This window comes from Mycothermus thermophilus, assembly GCF_041956435.1.
Source record: "Mycothermus thermophilus strain CBS 625.91 unplaced genomic scaffold VTJ04scaffold_2, whole genome shotgun sequence".
In the NCBI taxonomy this organism is placed as follows: domain Eukaryota; kingdom Fungi; phylum Ascomycota; class Sordariomycetes; order Sordariales; family Chaetomiaceae; genus Mycothermus; species Mycothermus thermophilus.
Genome location: NW_027191428.1, coordinates 4,658,520 through 4,679,248, shown reverse-complemented (window position 1 = coordinate 4,679,248; position 20,729 = coordinate 4,658,520). Strand labels below are relative to the sequence as shown.

Below are 20,729 nucleotides of genomic sequence, written 5' to 3'. Positions count from 1 at the left end.
GCAATGAGCAAAAAAATTCCAAAAGGAAGGGGCTCAATCGGGGATCGAACCCGAGACCTCGCACATGACCTGTTTTCAGGACTGGGGGCAGAACCCGAAGCGCGAATCATACCACTAGACCATTGAGCCGCTTGTTGAATGCCGAGAGCATTTCCGGGCATTTTCTGCCGCATGCCGGCAAGCTGTCAGCGCAACCAACTCTGACCCTCATTTCAGCCCACACCTCACACTTCAACTCCAAACTACCTTAGGTAGTTACACACTTACGTATCGTAATAATGGCCTCCAGACGACGTGTTCGGTGTCCTTGAGTGGGAAGTATTTGCAATTCATATTGACTCCTTGATTCAGTCCAAATATTATCGTCTCCATGCTTGCAACTCTCTTTCATCTCAGCGAGGACAACACAGCTTCCAAGACTCAACGCAGCCATCATGATCTGATTTACCTGACTCAGACTTATTACTTCACAGCATGGGGGGTTTTCCTCTGGAAACAACAGAGAGCATCAAACCATGACGGTTCTCGACTCTTGGACAACTTAAATCCATACTCAAACTTCATCTTGGAAAATAGACCAAATTACTCCGTAAAGGCATCACACCTAGAGATTCAAGTCAAGGACTAGAGAAACCTAAGTACGCCGCAACGAGGGTATTTCAATATTCACAGTCCATAAAGCAAGATATATACACGAACATTGTAACCCCCAACCTGGCAGGTATGCTATGCAAACAACCAACCTGGCGAAACTCCTCCCCATGCCATCTAAGTCATCATCGTCGTCGTCATCATGAACCCCTTTTTACTCCCTTCCCATCCATCCATCAGCCTCCCAGTCAACCCCTTACACGCACTGAGAGTACCACTGATTCTGAGCGCGGCAAGTCGAGCCAGACTCGCAGACGGTGCAGCCCGAGTAGCCCTGGCCGCCGCACTGCTGCCACTTGGGCACGGTGCAGCCGCCGCCAGTGTTGCCGCCACCGTTGTTGCCGCCGCCGTTGGCGGGAGAGGTCGGGGCCGGGTTGGAAGGAGCAAGAGTCTGGCTGGGGCTCGAGCCGACCTTGCAGGTAGCCTCGCAGCCCTCGCAGGGGCTGCCAGCGCGCTTCTCGCTGCCGCCCGAGTAGACCGGGGGGCCGGGAACGACGTAGTTGGACAGAGCGCCGTGGATGCTGACGGCGATGCCAGGGTCACGCTCGCTGTAGGCGCCGGGGAAGTTGACGGTGGGCGGGTTGGCGTTGCCGCCGCCCGTGACGGTGAGCTGGTAGCAGGTGACGTAGGGCTGGGCGCCACCGCTGGGGCCGGCGGCGTGCAGCGCGATGGCCTCGGCGCGGAGCAGGTAGTCGCCGGGGGCGATGTCGGCGGGGATCTTGACGTTCATCTTGCCGCAGCAGGTGTTGAGGTCCTTGGTGCCCCAGAAGTCGTCGTCGCCAACGCGGCCGTTGGGGTTCTTGGCCCAGCCGTCCTGGAAGATCTTGAACCAGCCCGACGAGCCGTCGGCGGTGAAGGCATCAGAGACCTTGGACATGTACACCATCACGGGGCCGTGGTGGGCACCGCCAATGGCGTCCTGGTTGCAGGACCGGTCACCGGGTTGCTAAGGGTGGGTGTGTTAGCCACGGTCTGTATGTGTGGTAGGGGAACACTTCAAGGAAACCAACCTGGTGCATCTCGATGGTGACGGTGCCGCCAGCCTTGACGGGGCACTTGGCGGCAGCGCGGGGACCGTTGTTGCAGCGCATGGCGGTCGAGGTGACGCTGGCGATGGGGGAGTTGGACGGCGGCAGGCGGGCGCACTGGCTGCCGTAGTCGACGCCGTCGACCCAGAGTTGCTGGAAGGTGGCATGAGCAGCGGTCTGCTGGGCCCAGAGGGCGGCCAGCGCGGCGTAGGTCAGGGACTTCATGGTGAAGGTCTTGATCGTCTGTCTGGCTGTCGAACTCCTCCCTGGATGACTTGATGACCACGGATAGGGGTGGAGGAGAAAAGAGGATCACCACCTCCTCGGGGGGAAGGGTCAAGGCCAATATATATCAGAGCACTTTTCCTCACACTTGCCCACTACGGGTGTCTCCTCTCCTCTTTCCATCCATCCACCCCGGATTCCACACCCATCCGTCAAGCAGGTTGCCATGGTTCTGGGGCACGCGCCCGGGACGACGGTGGGCTATGCGACGTCGGGGGGTGAGGCGCCAACGGCTTGTCAGGCCGGCGGCCACGCTCCTCCAATTTCGACTGCCTTCTTCGCTCGCGTTGCACACATACATTTTCCCCAGATTGCCTATGCGTATACGCATATGCGCGTCCACTCTCGGGTGTGGAGATGGGTCTCGGGCGCGCGGCCCCGTGAACACCAGAGAAAAAAAACGGCCGGCAACCCCACACGATGATACCCAAGGAGCGGGCTCCCGTGTGCGTCTGGCATTCCGAAACAAGGAAGCCCGCTCATAGGAGGGCGATTGGTTGGGAAGTTGAGCGGTCGGTTAATTTGGTGGGTTAATATGCGGAATGGCACTGCCGTGGGCGCCGTTGCCCAGAAACCGGGCCACTTCCAACGGCGGATGACGTCCCGCTTGACAATTTGGGGCATTTTCCTGTCCTGTGATAGTCAAGTACGGAGTCGGTATGGGAATGCCGCCGCCGACGGCCGCCGCATGGCCCGTGAGCCGGGTTGGGCTGTGATGAAAAGGCCATCCTTCCTTATGCGAGCACGGTACGGTACAAGTTTTGGATCCGTCCCCGCGCATGAGAGATCTGTGAAACAACGGGATTAGGGTGGTGGGGAGATGCATGGCCTGGCTGGGCCTTGTCGGCGACAATGCCAGGGAGGATCAACTGTCATCATCAAGATCAGGATCGACGTTGATGCTGGTGACGGTTGACATCGGCGACCATGTGGAGCTCACATCGCATCGCTAAGACGGCATCGCGGCCGAAACCAAGAAAGAACACGACCCAGCGACGGCCAAGTTCCGGCACTTGGTGCCGAGCGACATGCAGCAACGCCACACTCCATAACGGCGTGGCGCTCCGTTTACCCCAGATTTCCCTCTTTGACAAGCTTCGAGGTGGTTGCACAAGTCGTTGTCATTCACAAAAGTCACATACCCAGGGAGGTGGACGTGTTGCTGGGGTTGGACAATCGAGACTTGTCTTTGTTCGAATAGGCACTATCGGGACGCCATCATCATGGAAGCACCACTCAGCAACTCGACTTGAAGCCAAGGGCTGTGTTGGCAGCCTCTCATGCTCTGTTATCGATGCTGTCGCCGCCGCTGTCGGAACCCACCTCCGGGCACTTGTGCCGTGTTTTCCGCCGGACGCCGTCTTTCGGGCCTATGTACGGAGCATGCGCAGTCAGTCCCCCCTGAAATAAAACCAAGACCCATACAGACGAAACACTCTCCGGAACTTCCCAGTTGAGCTGCACCGCGCTGCGATTACCAAACGCACAGTCAGCTCGCAGGTCTTGGCCACTCTGAACGTCAACTTGGATGATGAGCAAGTTTGGGTTGGTTGTGCTTTTGCCAGACGCCGCCGCCTGTCTATTCGTATTGTCTCGGTTCAACAACTCAGGCAGTGATGCGCAAGAATAGGTTGTAATGTCTAATATGAACTGACGCCCTAGAGAATGCAAGGTAACGCACCCATAATACCGCTGACCATCCCAAATGACAACATCTAGCCCAATGACAACATGGAAAAAGAAAAGGCGCCTAACCCCCCATAAACTCTATATCCAGATGAGCCACTCCACCATCAAAAAAGATTACCGATTACCCTCTAGCAACCCAATAGCCCCCCACCCCTCTTAACCGATCCCTCTCCTCTCCATCCTCACCCCTCACCCCAATCTTGTTCATCACCGACGCCTTCGCGGCCGGACCTTTCTTGATCACGTCCGGCAATACCTTCCCCAAAACTTTTCCCTTAGCACTCTCCAACCGATCCCCTATCCCTCTATCCTCTTCCAACCGCCCCCTCACCGCCCACGAGTCAGGCTGCCACTGCTCGCGCGCCAGGCTGACCAGCGTGAGGCAAATGTCTCGTGAGACGGCGTCGAGCCGGTCTCTTGGAGATAGTAACTGAGGAGAAGGGGGTACTGGGCGGAGGAGGCCGAGGACGAGGACTTTGAGGGTGGCGCCCACGAGGTTGGTGTGGCCGGGTGGCAGGCTGAGGAGGTGGACAGTGACGAGGGGTTTGGGAGTGACGGACGGGGCGGCATACGGGTTTGCCGTGATGGAAATAACGGACTTGTGCCACGCTGCAGCTCCTGGCGGCTCGGTATTGCCTGGAGGGGGTGGTGGTGGGAAGAACGGGGCACTGTTGATACCGCTGACAGCAGTTGGCGTAGTAGGAGTAGTAGCTTGTGACCTGCTGTTGCCGTTGCTAGCACTCCCCTTGGCCCTCACGCATGCCCAGCCAAAGTAGACGCCGTTCAAGCGATAACGGACCTCGTCGGGCACGCCCGAGAGGTTGGCCGTGGGAAATCCGAGCTCGGCCTCACTTCTCCCCGTCCCACGAACAACACTGCCCTGAAACTTGACAGGAAACGGAGCCTCCGGCCCGGCGTCGGACCCGATCGGGAAAACGGCGTTGGGGTCCGCCTGGAGCTGGAGCGCCCTCGCGACGTGCGCCCTGTGCGCCGCCATGAACGCCTCGTGCCGCTCCGCCTCCCGCTCTGCCGAGCGCTCGCTGACCCCGTCGCGCACCAAGCCGCCCACGGTCTGGGCGACGAACCCCGGTCCGAACCTCCCCTTGAGCGCATTAATGGGCGCGCGAACGGGCGCCGTGTAGCGGTCGACGGTCGCCGTGGCTACCTTGGAGCCCACAAACACGCCCATCTCGAGCGGCAGCGTCTTGAGCGACGCGCCGCGGAAGACGCTCGAATCGGTCGAGGCGCTGGCCACGCGGAAGATGGGGCTGCTGCACAGCGTTTTGCACTTGGATGACGTCGTCTCGCTGCCACTCCCGGGAATGTCGTTCGGCGTTCCCTTTCCCGTGCACAAAACCAGGCGGAAGTAGCCGTCATCAGAAGCCTCGGGGATGCGGATGACGTGGGTTTCCCTGGGCACGTGGGCCTTGTTCGGCCCTTTCTCCTTGACGAGTTTCTTGGCCGCCTTGCTGATGTCGCGCTGCCACGACCGCTCCGTGTCGGCGTCGATCTGGTGCAGCAGCACCTGGGTGGCGGGGGTGACGTGTAGCCACGAGTCGGTGGCGTTGAAAAGCTGCTTGACTTTCATGCCCGTGTCACCGGACAAGCCGCGCTGCTGGAGCCAGAGGGTGCGGTCCGCCGGCAAGGGGTGGTCCGGAGAGCTGAAGATGGTGATGGCGATGGAAGTGCCGGGCCCGCGATACCAGATCAGGGGTGGCGAGTGACGGAGGATGGTGTAGTGCTTCGTCGACTCGGTGGGATGGGGGATCAAGCCCCCGGCGAAATGCTGGGCCTCAGAGAGAGCCTTTTGCATCACCGTCTTTTGTTGCTTGACGTCGCCGACGCCGCCGGGGCCAAAGGTGGCAGCAGTGGGCATGGGCGGAGGTGGCGGCGGCAGCATTGTGTCTGAACCCACAGGGCGTCGTGTAAGCTCGGGCATACTCTTTTGTGGCCGGAGGGTCCGGCCGGCCGGCAATTCCGGGAATGGATCTGCACCGCGAGATGCGGGTCTTCCGGGTGAATATGGATACGGCACCGAAGGTTGGAGCCGGTCATCGGGGATCCGGCGCGGCGAGGGTGGCGGCGGTACTGGTACTCCAGCCGGTTGGGGCGCCGGCCCGGCCCGCGGAGAGTAAGGAGTGTAAGGAGTGTACTGACGCTCCATGGCGTTTTGGGCTCGACAATCACCCCAAACTGGTGCCACCGCCTCAGACACTCAACTTGTGATTCGACTTGATGATGAGAGGTATGAGAGGGAAATCCCAAGATTTCTACCCCTAGGATAACAGATTCTGGATGATTACGCGTTCATACTCAAATTTCGCGTCTCCCTTTGTCGCTGAAACGGATGATGATACGGTGGATCTTGCGACCATGGAAATGGGCTGAAACGGTTGAGCAGCAGGTCCAGACTTGAGGAAAACCAGCTCAGCGGCCTCTCAGGCCAAGCTTCGATGAAACTTCAATAGCTTCGAAGAGTTGTTGGAGTGTTGACCTGGGATTGAATGTTGATGGGAACCAAGGAGTTTGTGGAGGTTGCCCAGGCGAGGGAGTGTGGGTGGTGCTAATTAAACTATTGGGAGTTTCTCGGTGTCCTGTCCAGGATGTCAAATTAACAATACTAAGAACCGAAAGAACTACGACCTAATGCTTTCTTTAACTCCTGAACTAAGTCACCATTGGCTTATCGTCGCTGTTCTCTCTCCTGAAGTCCCAAATCTCCAGCAATTCCAAATACCTGTGTCCAGCGGCGTTGCCGTGTCAAGAAAATTTGGGGATATTTGGACAGTGCTGGATATCCATCCCAACAATTCAGCCCCTGAACAAACAATCATCACAGCAAAAACACCAAGCCAAATAGTTTCGAGAGCTATTATTAGTAGTCTGTATTGTACAGTACTAGCTATGATGCAATTCTTCGTCCATGTATGTATGTACAAACCAAAGCCGCCCAGTCAGTCCAAGAAGTGTCCAGTCCAGTCCATCCAAGTACGCCAGCCCTCCAAACCCTCTCGCCTGTCCATCATATCCATCATTGCCGCTCATCATGATACCATCATCTAAGTATGTCCTCTGTATGAACGCCACTTCTCAGGTAGTGTAGGTAGTACGTATAATCAACCCAACCGCAACACTCACCTCAAACCTGCTGCACCTGCGCCACCAAAAGCACGCTCAACTCCACCATCCACACCAAGGCCTCCACGGCCTTTCCCAATGCCCACTCCACCACCACCACTCCCCTTGCTCCCACCAGAATGAGCCTCACCACCAGCACCAAGATCGCTTTTATAATGCCTATGCTTGCGTCGGTGCTATTTTGGTTGTTATTGTTGCCGCCTCCTGTTCTATCGCGCTCCTTGTTGACATCGTTGTTGATGCCCCTTCTTTCCTCCATGTCTCGCCGGTATCTGGCCGCCTCGACGGTCAGTAAGGTAGTTTTCTCGGAAAGGCGAGCCAGGGGGTTGGTGTATTTCTTGACGGCCGGAAAGGGGTTGTTGGTGCTGGCGTTGCGTCGTGTTGGTGAGCATGAACACGACGACGATGATGATGATGATGACGATGACGACAGCGGCCTCGACAGCATCGAAGCCGCCGCAGGTCTATCCCAACGGCGATACTCTCCTTCTCCATCTTCACCATCATTATCATCACGAGCACCATCATTAGGCAGCGCGCCCACCATACCAGGGGGCGGCGGAACCCGTCACAGATTCTTGACTCTCCGATTTCCAACCCCCAACTTCCTCTGCAAGCTATCCGCCCGCGCATTGGCCTCGTCGAGCAGCTCATTGTCCTCCTCAATGTGCTGGAGCATGGCCCTTGCCAGGGTATTTTGCCGCCGCAAAATCTGGGCCAGCGCATCCAGGTCTTCGTCTTGCTCGCGCATCGTATCTTTCTGGAGCTGTAGAACCCCTTCGTTGTCAAGCTCGCGTGTGCGATCGGTCTCCGGTAGAGGTTTTCCGAGTTGGCGGCCTGTCGGTCGAGGGTTGTAGGATTGCAGGAGCCTTGTGCGGTTGTCGCTCTCCCCGGACGCAGAAGCGCCCGCTGTCCCTGGCCCGCCGGCGTTCTTGAGATCGGTCCCCCTTCGGGCAACCAACTTCGCCGCCAGCTGATCCAACATATCTTTCTCTCCCTTGGCCGCATCAATGACCCCCTTGCGCCGATTATACTCCCCCGGCCCCAGCTTCCCCTTCTCCTTCATGATCCCCAACCCTTCCTCCAACGGACCAATCAAGCTCCCGGCGCGAATCAGGGCCTTCCTCGCCACCGCTTCCGCCTCGAGCTGATCCGCCGGCTCGACGGCATGCTCCCGTCTCTCCAGCGCCGCCTGCGCGGCCTTCAGCTCCCGCTTCATCTCCTTGTTCAAATCCACCCACGTCGCCGGGTCGCTCGCGGCTGCGACGTTGGCGTCGCGCAGCCCGATGGCGGGCACCACCACGCCCTGGCCCGACGCCAACGACGCGCGCCCGCTAGGCAGCGACGGCAGGTTGAGGAACGCCCGCCAAGCGGGCGTGTCCCTCCATCGGCGATCTGGCGGCTCGGCAACGGCGCGCAGGTACGCCTCCAGCCCCTGACGGCGCTGCTCGGTGAGTTCGGGAGAGGAGACGGTCGAGCGGAACCAGGATTTGGCGGGCAGCGGGGCGGGTGGCGGGCTGCCGACCAGGGTGGTGAGTTCTTTGTGCAGGGCGGCGAAGTCGGAGTAGCGGCGCTGGACGACAAAGGAGCTGAGAGGCAGACGGAGGGTGATGTTGTAGAGGGTGTAAGGCTTGGAGCCGTCCTCGGGGGTGACGAGGGAGGTGGTTGGTATCGAGATTTCGAGTGGTGGCGCCATTGGGCTGTTGGGTTTCTTGGAAATGAATGTGAGGAATAATAAGGTGGGAGCTCGCTCGCCAAGGATCGGCGAGAGGCGTTTGCTTTGCTGTTTCGATGTAGGCAAGACAAGTAAAGCGTTTGTCGGGCGTATCAAGCGTTGGGATGGTCAGGGCTCGAATGGTGACGCCAGGACAATGCTGTGTCCCACGGTGTAAGTTCCGAGGTCGTCTTTGTCTCGAGGCAAGCGAATACCGCCGAGGGATGTATGAGAGTCTCAAAGCCTGTCGACGCAACCAAGATGGGGCCAAGGATGCGTAGAGCCAGAGGACGGGAGGATGGAAAATGGACGCTGATGCGTACTAAGTAAGCGGCGACGGGGCCTCGGGCTTCGGTCGGATCTTGATGTGTTGTTGGAGGTGCAGGTTGCCTGGGCGGGTCTCAGGACGAGTCACCGCTTTATCGGGAGCGTTGTGTCATCGAACGGCTCGGGCCCGTGACGCTGGGACCTGGATGGCGGCGCTTGTGATTGGAGACGTCACCAATGAGAACCCGCCGCAGAGTCGCTCGAGCAAGGCTCTCCGCAACCAGGCCAGGGGTTCCGGACAGGCACAGCCAGCCCAGCAGACGCACGAAGACATGTTCTCCCATCCAGAACATCAGGGACGCTGTCAGGCTTGGGTACGAGTACTCCGTAGTCATTCCCCCTGTCGGAGCCCAAAGAAGACATCGTCACCGTTGCATGCATGTGCAGACTTGCACGGAGTAACCCTTGCCCCTCCCGTGACATGGGCAAGTAAACAGTGCTGAAAGATGGATGGCCACAAAACAAGACACGTCGATTCATGGGTATACGGGACACCCCATCCCAAACAAGGTACAATACCTAGTTACAGGTAGCTCAAGTAAAGTTTCAAGTAAGCAAAGCCGTCGCTGTCGCTGCAGCTGACACCGAACCGTCCTCCAGTCTGGCTGATCACCCACCACCTCTCTCTCTCCCGCTAGATATTATTACTCCTCCACACCTTTTACCAAACACCACCCGCCTTCTTCCGCCACATCCGCCTGCAACCCCTTTCTCTAAAACGTCTCCTGATCATCCACCTGCTCCTGGTCGGGGATCTCAAAGCCCTCTTCGGTCGAGTACAGAATGTTCTGGATCTGCTTGACGAGGCCGTCCTCCTGCTTCTCCAGCTCCGGATCCTCCTCGATGGCCTGCTGGATGAGCAGCTCAATGTCGCGCAGCTTGCTGAAGTAGAAGTCGCGCTCGCGCTCGAGCCCCACAACAGTCTCCTTCAGGGTGTTGATCTCCTGCTGCAGAGCCGCCGTTGCGGGGCCGGCGCCCCCGCCCGCGCCCTTGAGCCCCAGCCGCGGGCCCGTCGTGGGGGTGGTGCCGCCGCCGGTCCGCGCGCGAGACGACGCGCCGCTGCCCGACCGCGCCGTCGGGGTGGGACCGCTGGGAGGCAGAGCGCTGCCTTTCCGGCGACCGACCGCGTCGTACTCGCCGCCCGGATAGTACTGGTCCCAGAATCTCTTTGTCCATTGCAGGAACTCGAGGTTGTCCTGCATCTTGCACTTGACGAGCTGCTCGACGGGGATCTGGCGGTCGATCTTGTGCTTGTTGAACGTGTCTGTGTAGAGATTGGTGAGCATGTTGTGTCGTCGGCTGTGGGAGTAGTAGGACGCTAGCACGGACTCTGTAGAATCTTGAAGTTTTGGATGTAGGCATATTCCGTATTAACGTTGAACTTGACACGGTTCATGGGCACGTCGAGGAAGATGCTATCGTAGACTTGGCAGAGGGCGGCGCTGTGGTGATTGCGCGGTCAGTCTGACGGCTGAGCTGCCGTGTCGCGGGGGAGGGGTTCGGAAGCTCGGGACCTACCCAGTACCGCATTGCTCAACCTTGGTGATGTTGAGCTGCAGCAGGCTGTTCAGCCAATTCACGAGTTCCTGCCTACATTTCCGGTATTCCTGGGTCAGCCCATCCTGTCCATGGTCTGGTCTCCTCTTCCTCCATCCACCGTGGTGGTGGTGGGAGATGGCGTGTCGTGACGCGGGGCGCAAATCGGGTAGAAACGAACCGAGATTCGCCCATCTTGAGAGCTTGGCTTCAGGTCTGGTCGTCGAGGGTTGGAGACAGAGATCCGGGGATGAAAACGTCGCAAAACGAGCCGACTGATGCGGGGTTAATGTACAGTCGAGTCCGAGGTTTGGCCAGGCAGCGACGAAAAAACGCGATGGAGTGTTGGAGTGAAAGTGTTCTGTTGCGGTCGCCGCCAGTTGATTGATTTATCGAAAAGCAAACCCCAAATTGGGTCGTCGTCCAATCAACCATGGTGGGGGGGATTGGCGGCCATGATGCAAGCTTGGTTTTGATTGGTCCGTGCGCCTGGTGGCGCGAGGGGTGCGAGGGGTAAAGGGGCAGACCGACACCAGCATCCCTAACCCTCTGTTTACTTTTTGCCTAATACACAGTATGTACAACAAACCTGAATGATCGAAGTTCCCGACATGAAGCTTTGGAAAGCACGAGCGATGTACTCCCTACTCTGTACGCTGTATCAGGCACCAACTTAACTCAAACGTTCGCAACCTTTCCGTGAGCAACACACAGGCAGCAAGTATCTGACTAATATCGTCAAGGACAACACGCCACTCCGAGGTCCAGTCCGTTTGGTGGGAGGACCTTTACGTACATTATTAGTAATACTGTCTGGCAGCCAAGATTGCCTCATATGCACGTGAAAAGGCTTCTTCTTGGGATGTATTTCCATGCCTATACTAGGCACGTACATACCTGAGTTTCTGCTGCCTGGTGTCATTGGTTTGGTACTACTCGGAGTCTCCGTTACTTGTTACGAGTATTGCGCTGTTTGGTCCTGAACATAAGTAACAATGGAAGCTTCCTGAAATCGGTCATTTATTTCCCGTTGTTATCGAGAGGCTGTGGTCCGTAGCGGGAGGCATTCACGTCAAGGTCCTGGGGGAATAAAAAGAATCAAGGTTGGCCGGAGAACCGGGGACATGGCCGAGTGGGAACAATGCAAAGGTTACCTCCCTTAAGTATTCAGCAAAATCCGATGTCATACTGCGTATATGGGTGTGCGGAAGATGATGAGGAACAGGAACAAGAGGACAAAGCCCTCTCGGGGCTCTTAGACGCCTTATCTTAGCCATCTAGACCAGGGAGTTTGCTTGATTCCGCAGGTCGTCGCCCTGTATTATGCGGTCTTGCACTCATCAGGGAATTTTGGGTGTGTCTTCCCAGGAAGAGCTGCGAGCTGGCGATGGCAGAGAGCTGTCAAGCTCATCCGCAAAGTGAACTGGACGTCTTTAGTTCCGTTGGTGAGCAGCGCTCTGGTTTGGGATTCATTGCCTTGCTCCTAGACACACTCCTCAGCGTACATCTCCTCAAATAATATCTGTCGCAGGGTTGGATAAATCAATCATTCCCTTCCCTCCCTTCCACCGACACCTCCTCCCTTCAAAAGACGGCGCCAGTGTTGTGTTCGGCGGTCTAGAATCTCATCGACTGCCCGGCCGTCTTTGCCCGTGTCGCCGTCGTTCTGTTGGGATGCCTGCCCTGGATTTGGCATAATAAGCCATCTCCTTTGTCCCCATGGCCCCCCCAAGTAAGACCACCCTCAACGAAAATCGGATTTCCGATCATGGAGAAGTGCACTTTCTAGCGTCCTCTGAGTATGGAATGCCACCCAGTACCACGGATGCCCGTGTCCGCAAACCAATGCTAGGCTTGGGGGCATCATCGCATGCCGAGCCTGCAGCCCTATGGTTCAGCCTCGCTCCCGACAGATGACATTCCGGAGAAGGCTGTCAGATCCGGTTCGGTCGGGAGAGAATTAAACGCGGTCCTGGTCTCCTGATATCAAAGCGCATGGAATTAGTCGGAGGATGTATTGAAGCACAACTTGGCGACATGATGTTCTGGACCCGAAAAGGAAGAGCAGAGGGTGCCTTAGGCAGATTGTATGTATATAGTCTGCAAACAGACGCCGTTTTCCTAAGCCTCTTGTTCATCTGGTCTTCAAACCAAATCTCCTGAGAATAGGCACCTGAGTCTTCAATTCATCAGTGATCTAGTGAGTATATTGCTTGGGAGATCAGTAACCACCGACAACATGCGTACATTCGGGCCATTCGCTGCCATTGCCCTGGGCCTTGCCGGACAAGCCTCCGGTCAAGTGACAACGCCCGCTGTTGAGCGAAGTCCGCTCTGCCCAGACGACATGTCAGGCTGGTTGTACAGCGCAAAGTATGTGTCTCGTCTGACCCCCGCTCTGAATCCCCAGGGTCCGACCAGGAATGAAGCCAGGACACCGATTGACCAACTGCTAACCACTGCATGTGATGGCGCATTAAAGGGAGTACAACAACTGCTATGATTCCCGCAGTACGCTCAGCGCCTGCCAGGGCCATGATCACCAAACAGTTTCAAGCCTCCTTTGACTGCTACTGCTCGAGATATGAGCATGCCTCAAGGTACGCATGGGTTACCACGTCTTGAATACCACCTCCTGATCCCCGACTAATTCCCATACTTATTCTTTTCGATATTTAGCTGCTTGGTCAAACACGGTCCTCACAACTCCCGTCTTCAATCCGTACTTCGCCTGGAGGCGTTCGATTACTCCTCGACATACAGCTGCCAAACCCATGCATGGCTTCACCGGGTACGACACTGCGCTTGCAATAACCGGTGACGAATCCCAGCCAACAGCAACCAATGAGGCTGGAACAAACGCGGAGACCAGCAAGAATGCCGGTGCCGCCGGTCCCCTCGCCGGACCCGGTGGTGGTGATGGATGGACGCTCGGGCTGGGCCTCGTTCTGGGCGCCTTGGTCGGGATCGCTGCCGTGGCTCTGTGAGCACAGGCCTGAAATTGGTGGCCATGATGCACAGATGTTTTTCCGAGAGGGAAACTAGGTACCCAGATGGACAGTTTTCAAAGCTCGTTGAGTGGAGATGCTTCAGTCTTAGTAACGTCACATGGGAAACGTTCTTGAACCTGAAATGGATGACTCCTAAAACCTGACTCTGAAATGTATACTTATTGATAGTTGCTGGAGCATGCGACACTATTGCTCGTGTTAACGAAGGACGTGGGTCGAGAGGCGAGACAAATGTTTCCGTCAGGCAATTGAAGTTTCGAGTCTTTTATCTCTAGGGAATTCCATAGCCATGGTAATTAGTACGCGGGGGCTGAACGAACCAAGTCGAGACACAATCATTGACACAGAAACTGCACCACTGACAGACGAAAACTTTGAAGAATAAAATAATCAAAGTGAAGCCTTGCGCTTCGTTTCGATTCCCTCTTCCATTTAATTGGCGCCTATATAGGTACACCGGAAGAGGTTCGTGGTGTTACAAGCCCTCCAAGGGACCATTGAATACCTAAGGTAATAGTAATACATCCAGATACTAAATTGCTGCCAGAGCCCGAGAAAGCAAACCGCAACCGCGGCGAAGAACTGACCCCAAACGCCAACACACCTGATCAAAGAAGGAAACGTAAAATAAAAAGAAAGACGAGCCGTTGGCCGTTCACCGACATAACGGGGAAGTCAGCATCGATTCGGCTCAGCCTGCCATGACCGTTTACCAGCCAATGGCCCTCGCCGTTGTGCCGCCTAACCGCACTCGCCGCATCTACAGCGGCGGATGCATCAGGACCGTCGCCGGCAAACAACCCGGCACCCCGCCCTTATTCCAGACGGGGATGACTTCCAACCTTGGTTCCCCAACGATCGGGCTACTGATTCATCAGCAGTAGCCTTTCCATCACTATACACGCGGGTCCTGTTGTTAGCATCAATTCTTCAAATAATGGTTGAACAGCTCGAGAGAACGGGCAGACAATGCGACAAAAAGAGGAGTCGTGTCGTCCTCGACGTCGGCCGCTGGGTCTAGTTATGAAGAACAGGTTAAGTATCCCAAGGAGCGGGACTGGGGGTTACTAACCGCAAGAACTGTACCCTGGACCCACGCGAGCGGATAGCCCTGCGAGAGGTACTGGGCGCGACGAGCAGCATTCCAGCCTGCGATGAGGTTGGACTGAGGCCGCGGAGCTTCTTGTTGTTGCTGCTGTTGCTGCTGGGGCTGCGGCTGCTGGGGCTGCATCTGTGGCTGATGCTGAGGCTGATGCAGCGCAACCGACGGGACGGCAGGGGCAGTCAAGTCGACGTCCATGTCGACGTCGGCATCGGCGAAGGGAGCCGGGACGGACGCCGGGGTGGAAACGGCAGAAAGCGATGGAGTGGTCAAGGCAGAAGTGGACTCGGCGGTTTGCGGGGCGTCGAGGAGCAACGCGTTCGAGTCCCATTGGCGAAAGCGCTTCGCGTCGTGCTGCGCCAGGTCGCCATTGGCGCTCGCGACCATGTCGCAGTAGTCGAAATCGTCGCGGCAGCGCTTGCGCGGGTTGTCAATCTGCATTTGGAAATCCATTTTGGAGTCGGAGGATGGTGTGGAAGTGAAACGAGTGGTCGGTTTGATGGTGTGAGGTCAATTGAATGAGCGACTGATGAAAGCGAGTGAAAGGTTGAAGGTCAATTGAAGGAGTCAATCCCTGGGTTTGAAAGGTGTGGTAGAAAGGTGAAAGAAAGGCTGAACGCGGTCGCGGTCCGGGAAAGGGGCGGCTTCACGGTCCGTGCTACGCTTTAATCAGCCACTTTTCGCGGAGTTTCAGCCCTGCTTGAGTGTGGCTAAAACACGTTCCCCAGATCCGAAAACCATGGATGTCCTGACAAGACATGAATGTTGAGCCTCTGATTCTCTTCAAAAGTAACACCTCACTGAATACTGTAGATATGTACACATATAATGCTCTGTAATTGGGATAATCTTATTTTACGGAGTCGACGCAATCTCTGAGCATATCATCCATCTCCGATATTCAACTCGTCCGAGGTTGTCTTCGGGTTGGCCGCTGAATACAAGTGAAAAAGGTGTCGCAAAGCCCAAGACTCAGATCTTAAAGAACAGCCATTGACGCCCATGACTCGTGAGAGAAGACTTGGGAACGGGCTTCTGGCCATAAAGTTGCCGTTCTTGTGGTGCTTGGGACATCAGGAGTTGTACTCCTTAGTCTGAACCAGCTGTCCCGGCCTCGGCGCCATTTTTTGTCCAATTCTCATGATCCGAAAACATGCTCGCCCCCCTCCCCCCCATCCATGAGATGATCAAAGAGGTGACATTCGCATTCTTGCCACCCCACACAAATTGATTTCTCATAGGCGACGAGAGCTGGCGGTCAGGGCCATCGCCACAACAGTGTGGGAGAAAGTCAAATGTTGCCCAGCAACCAGGAAGTCCCCACAGGAAGTAAACATGCACATCCCCGCCGACAACCGACAAGGCTTGGTGGATGGGTTTCAGTGTTGATGCCCGATGATAATCCGTAACTCAGAGGCCAATTGATCTTCCTTATGAGATTTGTTGTCCTTGCACACTCTTGATTGATGTTCTTGATGGCTCAACGTCGTCGAGCTCAAAGTCCAGGAACCAAGATTTCGAGGAACCAGGAACAGCAGCAAAGTCCACGAGGAGGCTGGGTTGCCGATTTCCTAGTTGGGTTAGACAGGGACCCCCCACATTCACCCAAAGCCCCGGATTGGCTCAACCACACGTGATTTGCTGTGAAAGAGGTCGTCACAGCCAATGATCACCGGCAACCAGGGTTGCATCCCCAGCCCCTCGATTCACTTTGGAGGAGGTTGGTCAACTGCTTCCCTCAAAGGCCCTCTTCATTTGCCGTTTGGTCAGGAACACCGTGTGCTGCGACGTCAGATGTGGCGAGCAAGGCAGAGAGGGGATGTGGGCTGTCCTGTCACTGTGGCAGCGGAATGTTGAATGCCGTCAACGTGGCCAGAGGTGTTCTCCTCAGGCTGAGCATGACTGGGAACCCCTCTTCTTGGTGTTGAGAGGATGCCGCCCTATCTGTTCTTTCCGAGTCTCTAACAGATGAACGGATGATGGATGATATAACTCGATACCTATGAAAGACGTCAAACCATCTTGTGCACCAGTGTGATGGTTTGAATGGATGGTGACGAACGGGAAGGCCCGCGAGCCGGGACGCGGTCCAAGAGGTGTCAAAAGAGGCGAATGCGGCGTGGTTCTTCAGCTTCGGCTCCTTGATTGGGGCTGCTGTTGGGCTGCAGATGGCCCGTGCGTCACACCATTCTGCCGCCGCTGCTGCCAATGGGCAGATGCCCAGAAGTCGCCAAAAGTAAACAGAACCTTAGAATGGGAAACTGCCCCCTTGCAACCGCCCAAGATTTTCCGCAACACTCTGCACCTTCCCTGACGTGTGCCGTCGAAATCTTGCAACTGTGGCCAGAGAAAGAGCATTGTCGTGAATTTTCCCCCCTCGTGCTTGCTCATCGTCGTCGGTTTTGTGCCGTCTCATCTCGGCGATTCATTTTCTGAGGTATCCAACTCAGAAAATCAACCAGTTCCCTCGCCGTCACCGCCCGCACTCGTCACATTGTCGTCGGCGCATCGCACAACCAATTGCGGGGGTGGGAAGGACAACATCGGATCGCAGCGCCGCCCATTCTTTGTGCCACCAAACCGGCGACACTGCGCAATTCTGTGTAAGAACACCTTGTCCTAGCTTCTAGGTTTCTCATTTCCCTTTCTCTTCCTTTTTCATAGGTAGCGAGTAAGTCTCGGTTGCGCAGTGCCGCGACGGAGCCTTGCCTCGTGCCACTCTCACTCCGTCGTTCGCGACCTGGAACTGACAAGCAACCCCTTTATTTCTCAGTTGCCATGACTTTATGATGCGGCCTTGAGACAACCTACATCCCCGTCTGTCGTCTTGCCCATCGAGATCCTCATTCATCGCCACGACTCCCACGCATAACCAGGCCGACCTGCCTCTGGGCCGGCAGGCCCCTCTGACAACATGAGCCAGGCACCGCCGCCTCCGCCTCCGCCTCCCCATGGCGAGAACCCCAGGACAACCGCTGGCGGCCATGGCCTCCCGCCTGGCAAATACGACATCTTCATCATTCCCGAGCACTCTGCCGGCGCCGGCTTCCTCTATCTTCCTTCGCTCAAGCCCCAATGGAATAGCTTCATCGCCGGCGTCGTCAGCACCTTGGCCGTCGTCATGATGTCCAATCTCCTTGGCCCCTTCGCTGTAAACATGTTCACCACTCCCGAGGGAATGTGGTCTTTTCTCTGGATGACCATGGTCGGCTGCGTTGGCCTGACTGCTTTCCTCCTCGGCCGCCACCAGAACGAACCCTCGTCGGGAAAGCACGGTAGGGATGGGGGCTCTCACAAGCCGGGAGGCTGGGGAGGCGCATCTTCGTGGTACTACCCACCGCCGCCGAACGGCCCGCCTCCGAATCAAGCGCCTCCACCCCCTCCCCCTCCCCCGCCTCCGCCGCCCCCTCCGCCGCCGCCGCCGCCTCAGTATGGGGAGTCCGACGATGCTGGTGCCCAATATCAATCATGGAGTGAGCAAACCCGGCAGCAGCCACCGCAGCCTGAACCCCAGCCCCAACCCCAAGCCCAGCCCCAACCGGAGCCTCAACCTCAGCCAAACCCTGAGCCTAAGCCTCAGCCGAAACAGGAACCGAAACAGGAACGGAAACGGGAACCGAAACGGGAACCAAAGCGGGAACCAAAGCGGGAGCCAAAGCAGGAGCCAAAGCAGGAGCCAAAGCCGGAACCTCCCAAAGAAGAACCAAAGCCGGCCCCAAAACCAGAGCCAAAGGCTCCTCCACCGCCTGAACCCAAAGAACAACCACCGCCGCCACAGCCGCCTCCGCAACCAACGACCAAGCCGGAGGCGCCTAAGGGCGCCTGGGAGAAGGCCAGGGAGGAGATGCGGCGTCGAGAAGAGGAGCGCAAGGCTAGGGAAGCGGAAGCCAAGAAGAAGGAGGAGACGGCCCGTAGGTTGCGCGAGTTGCGTGAGAGGGAGGCCAAGGAGCGTGAGAGGCGAGAGAGGGAGGCCCGCGAGCGAGAGCTCAAGGAGAAGCTCCGTCAAGAGCAGGAGGCAAAGGAGCGTGAACGCCTCGAGCGCGAGGTGCGAGAAAAGATCGAGAAGGAGCTGCGTGAGAAGGTCGAGAGGGAGGCTCGAGAGCGAGAAGCCCGCGAGCGGGAGGCTCGTGAGCGGGAGGAAAGGTTACGAGAGGAGGCCCGCAAGAAGGAAGAGGAGCGTGCCCGTCAGGAGCGGGAACGCCAAGCTGCGCGGGAACGCGAGCGCAAGGAGCGCGAGGAACGCCTCGAGAGGCTTCGCCGCGAGAAGGAAGAGCGGGAAAGGCAGAAAGAGCGGGAATTGGAGCTCGAGAGAGAAAGACAGCGGGAGTTGGAGCGCCAAAAGGAGTTAGAGAGGCAACGAGAGTTGGAGAGGCAGAAGGAATTGGAGCGTCAACGAGAATTGGAAAGACTCCGAGAATTGGAGAAGCTCCGAGAACTGGAGAGGGAGAGACAACGCGAGCTGGAGCGGCAGCGAGAGTTGGAGAGGCAGCGAGAACTGGAGAGGCAACGAGAGTTGGAGCGACAACGAGAACTGGAAAGGCAACGAGAGCTGGAAAGGCAAAGGGAGTTGGAGCGGCAACGGGAATTGGAAAAGCAACGCGAACTGGAAAGGCAGAGGGAGTTGGAGAAGGCAATGGAAGCGGAGAAGGAGAGGCTGGAGCGCAAGCCCGCAACCTACGCCTACTCCTCAGTTGGCGAGAAGACGAGTATGTGGCCCAACGGAAAGCCACCAAGCGTCGCTCCATCGCACGCCGCTTCGACACCGCCTCCTACGACAAAACCGAGCACCCCTCAGCCGCCGCCGTCGCCGACAAAACCCAACCCGCCCCCCTCGCCGCAAAAGCCTCCACAGCCATCAACACCCAAAAGCACCCCCATGGGCACCGCCGACGAGTATTCTTTCCGCCCGTACGACAAGCCCAAGACCCCGAAGCCTCGCAAAAATTCCGTCTCCGACTTCTCCGAGTCCTCATACGCCCCGTCTGCGTCTACTGCACGCACAACCCCCCCGCCTTCGACCCGCGGACCTTACACGACCAACGATCCGCAAAAGATTGTCATCAAAGCCGTCTATGGCTACCTCAATCAATTCTCCAAGACCCCGGCCTCGCAGCTTGTCTCGGGTGTCGGCCCCGTCACCGACGGTCTCATCCTGCGCATCACTTCCGCCGGACTGTTTGTCGACGACGATGTCCGCGGCGTCGCCCAGCGCGAGTGGGATATTAAGGCCTGGACGCTCAAGCTCATCGAGATCTGGTGCCCTGTCCACGCCACCATCGCCCAAGCTGCCAACACCCCCGGTACCGTCCCTGTCAACCACCCCTTCTTCAAGACGATGCCGCAGAGCGTCCGCCGCGCCGCCGAGCGCGGTGCCACCAAGACCATGCTCGGCGAGGAGGCCGTGGCCTACATCGACGAGTTCGGCCGCACTTGCGACGGCAACTGTCGCCAGGGCAAGGGCGCGTCCGCCGAGGGCGGGGAGAAGTGGAAGGGCTTGCACCTCCTGCGGGCGACAATCCGCGACCAGGAGGGTAAGCGGTTCTTGTTCGTCATCAATGAGGAGGAGGCTTGGAAGATTGCCGGCGGTCTGGTGCAGCTCAGGGGCAGCAGCCAGGTTCGGGCGCTCGGCGTCGCGGGCTTTAGTGGGCTCGAGTCGAAGACGCTGCTCGACACGCTGGGTTGGACACACTGAGTCACTTGAGGTTGGCGGTGTGGATGAGACCGTTCGCAAAGTCTCTTGTCACCGTATATTGCTCTCTTACCTGGCCTTCCCTGGATATAACGATCGGTAATGATGATGGCCGCAGACGAGGCATATTAAATCTACTCATGACGAATTGGATGGATTAACGGATGGGAATGATGGCCCAATCAATGTGTGAGGGATGATGGAAGGAGAAAGAGGGTACTAATCCATGTCCGAGTCATGTCAACAAACCATGTCATGTCAATGTTCGTCCACGCATGGGAGGGAGATATTCTGTGTCATGTTTTTGTCTACCTGCCCATCTTCTCATGTCATATCTTTTTAGTATTCCTCTTTTTTCCCCGTCCATGCTTTGTAGTTGTAGTTGCACATACCCCCTCTTCCCGAATACCCAGGTCCCCATAGATGAATCAATCAATGAGAATACCCCTGACCTTCTTCTCTTCCTCTTCTTGAACCCACATCGCATAAGTGATGAGTGAATCACGCAAAAAGAGACACCAATCCAACGAATGACATGCAGTAGTACAAGAGAGACAAG

General features: G+C 57.0%; 9 protein-coding genes and 1 non-coding gene across 10 annotated transcripts; 3 read left to right on the top strand and 7 right to left on the bottom strand.

Moving 5' to 3' along the window:
* Window positions 1-29: 29 nt before the first annotated feature.
* On the bottom strand, window positions 30-129 carry VTJ04DRAFT_t36. Its single transcript has one exon. It is a non-coding gene; the product is annotated as a tRNA-Pro (tRNA).
* Window positions 130-847: 718 nt separating this feature from the next.
* Window positions 848-1,904, bottom strand: VTJ04DRAFT_3898 (uncharacterized protein; the record flags this gene model as incomplete). Its single annotated transcript, XM_069361847.1, has 2 exons — window positions 848-1,597; window positions 1,662-1,904. The coding sequence occupies 2 exons, from the start codon at window positions 1,902-1,904 to the stop codon at window positions 848-850; spliced, it is 993 nt and encodes a 330-aa protein (XP_069222418.1).
* A 1,870-nt stretch (window positions 1,905-3,774) lies between these two features.
* VTJ04DRAFT_3897 (uncharacterized protein) lies at window positions 3,775-5,817 on the bottom strand (the record flags this gene model as incomplete). Its single annotated transcript, XM_069361846.1, has 1 exon — window positions 3,775-5,817. The coding sequence occupies one exon, from the start codon at window positions 5,815-5,817 to the stop codon at window positions 3,775-3,777; it is 2,043 nt and encodes a 680-aa protein (XP_069222417.1).
* A 975-nt stretch (window positions 5,818-6,792) lies between these two features.
* Window positions 6,793-7,338, bottom strand: VTJ04DRAFT_3896 (uncharacterized protein; the record flags this gene model as incomplete). Its single annotated transcript, XM_069361845.1, has 1 exon — window positions 6,793-7,338. The coding sequence occupies one exon, from the start codon at window positions 7,336-7,338 to the stop codon at window positions 6,793-6,795; it is 546 nt and encodes a 181-aa protein (XP_069222416.1).
* Window positions 7,339-7,359: 21 nt separating this feature from the next.
* Window positions 7,360-8,487, bottom strand: VTJ04DRAFT_3895 (uncharacterized protein; the record flags this gene model as incomplete). Its single annotated transcript, XM_069361844.1, has 1 exon — window positions 7,360-8,487. One exon carries the CDS (start codon window positions 8,485-8,487, stop codon window positions 7,360-7,362), a length of 1,128 nt encoding a protein of 375 aa, XP_069222415.1.
* Window positions 8,488-9,545: 1,058 nt separating this feature from the next.
* VTJ04DRAFT_3894 (uncharacterized protein) lies at window positions 9,546-10,563 on the bottom strand (the record flags this gene model as incomplete). Its single annotated transcript, XM_069361843.1, has 4 exons — window positions 9,546-10,096; window positions 10,162-10,274; window positions 10,351-10,422; window positions 10,550-10,563. 4 exons carry the CDS (start codon window positions 10,561-10,563, stop codon window positions 9,546-9,548), a joined length of 750 nt encoding a protein of 249 aa, XP_069222414.1.
* Window positions 10,564-12,607: 2,044 nt separating this feature from the next.
* On the top strand, window positions 12,608-13,355 carry VTJ04DRAFT_3893 (uncharacterized protein; the record flags this gene model as incomplete). Its single annotated transcript, XM_069361842.1, has 3 exons — window positions 12,608-12,741; window positions 12,919-12,968; window positions 13,048-13,355. The coding sequence occupies 3 exons, from the start codon at window positions 12,608-12,610 to the stop codon at window positions 13,353-13,355; spliced, it is 492 nt and encodes a 163-aa protein (XP_069222413.1).
* A 916-nt stretch (window positions 13,356-14,271) lies between these two features.
* Window positions 14,272-14,934, bottom strand: VTJ04DRAFT_3892 (uncharacterized protein; the record flags this gene model as incomplete). The annotated part of the gene is made up of 2 exons (XM_069361841.1): window positions 14,272-14,274; window positions 14,452-14,934. The coding sequence occupies 2 exons, from the start codon at window positions 14,932-14,934 to the stop codon at window positions 14,272-14,274; spliced, it is 486 nt and encodes a 161-aa protein (XP_069222412.1).
* Window positions 14,935-16,734: 1,800 nt separating this feature from the next.
* VTJ04DRAFT_3891 (uncharacterized protein) lies at window positions 16,735-17,282 on the top strand (the record flags this gene model as incomplete). The annotated part of the gene is made up of 3 exons (XM_069361840.1): window positions 16,735-16,820; window positions 16,944-17,084; window positions 17,255-17,282. 3 exons carry the CDS (start codon window positions 16,735-16,737, stop codon window positions 17,280-17,282), a joined length of 255 nt encoding a protein of 84 aa, XP_069222411.1.
* Window positions 17,283-17,395: 113 nt separating this feature from the next.
* Window positions 17,396-20,173, top strand: VTJ04DRAFT_3890 (uncharacterized protein; the record flags this gene model as incomplete). The annotated part of the gene is made up of 1 exon (XM_069361839.1): window positions 17,396-20,173. The coding sequence occupies one exon, from the start codon at window positions 17,396-17,398 to the stop codon at window positions 20,171-20,173; it is 2,778 nt and encodes a 925-aa protein (XP_069222410.1).
* Window positions 20,174-20,729: the final 556 nt, after the last annotated feature.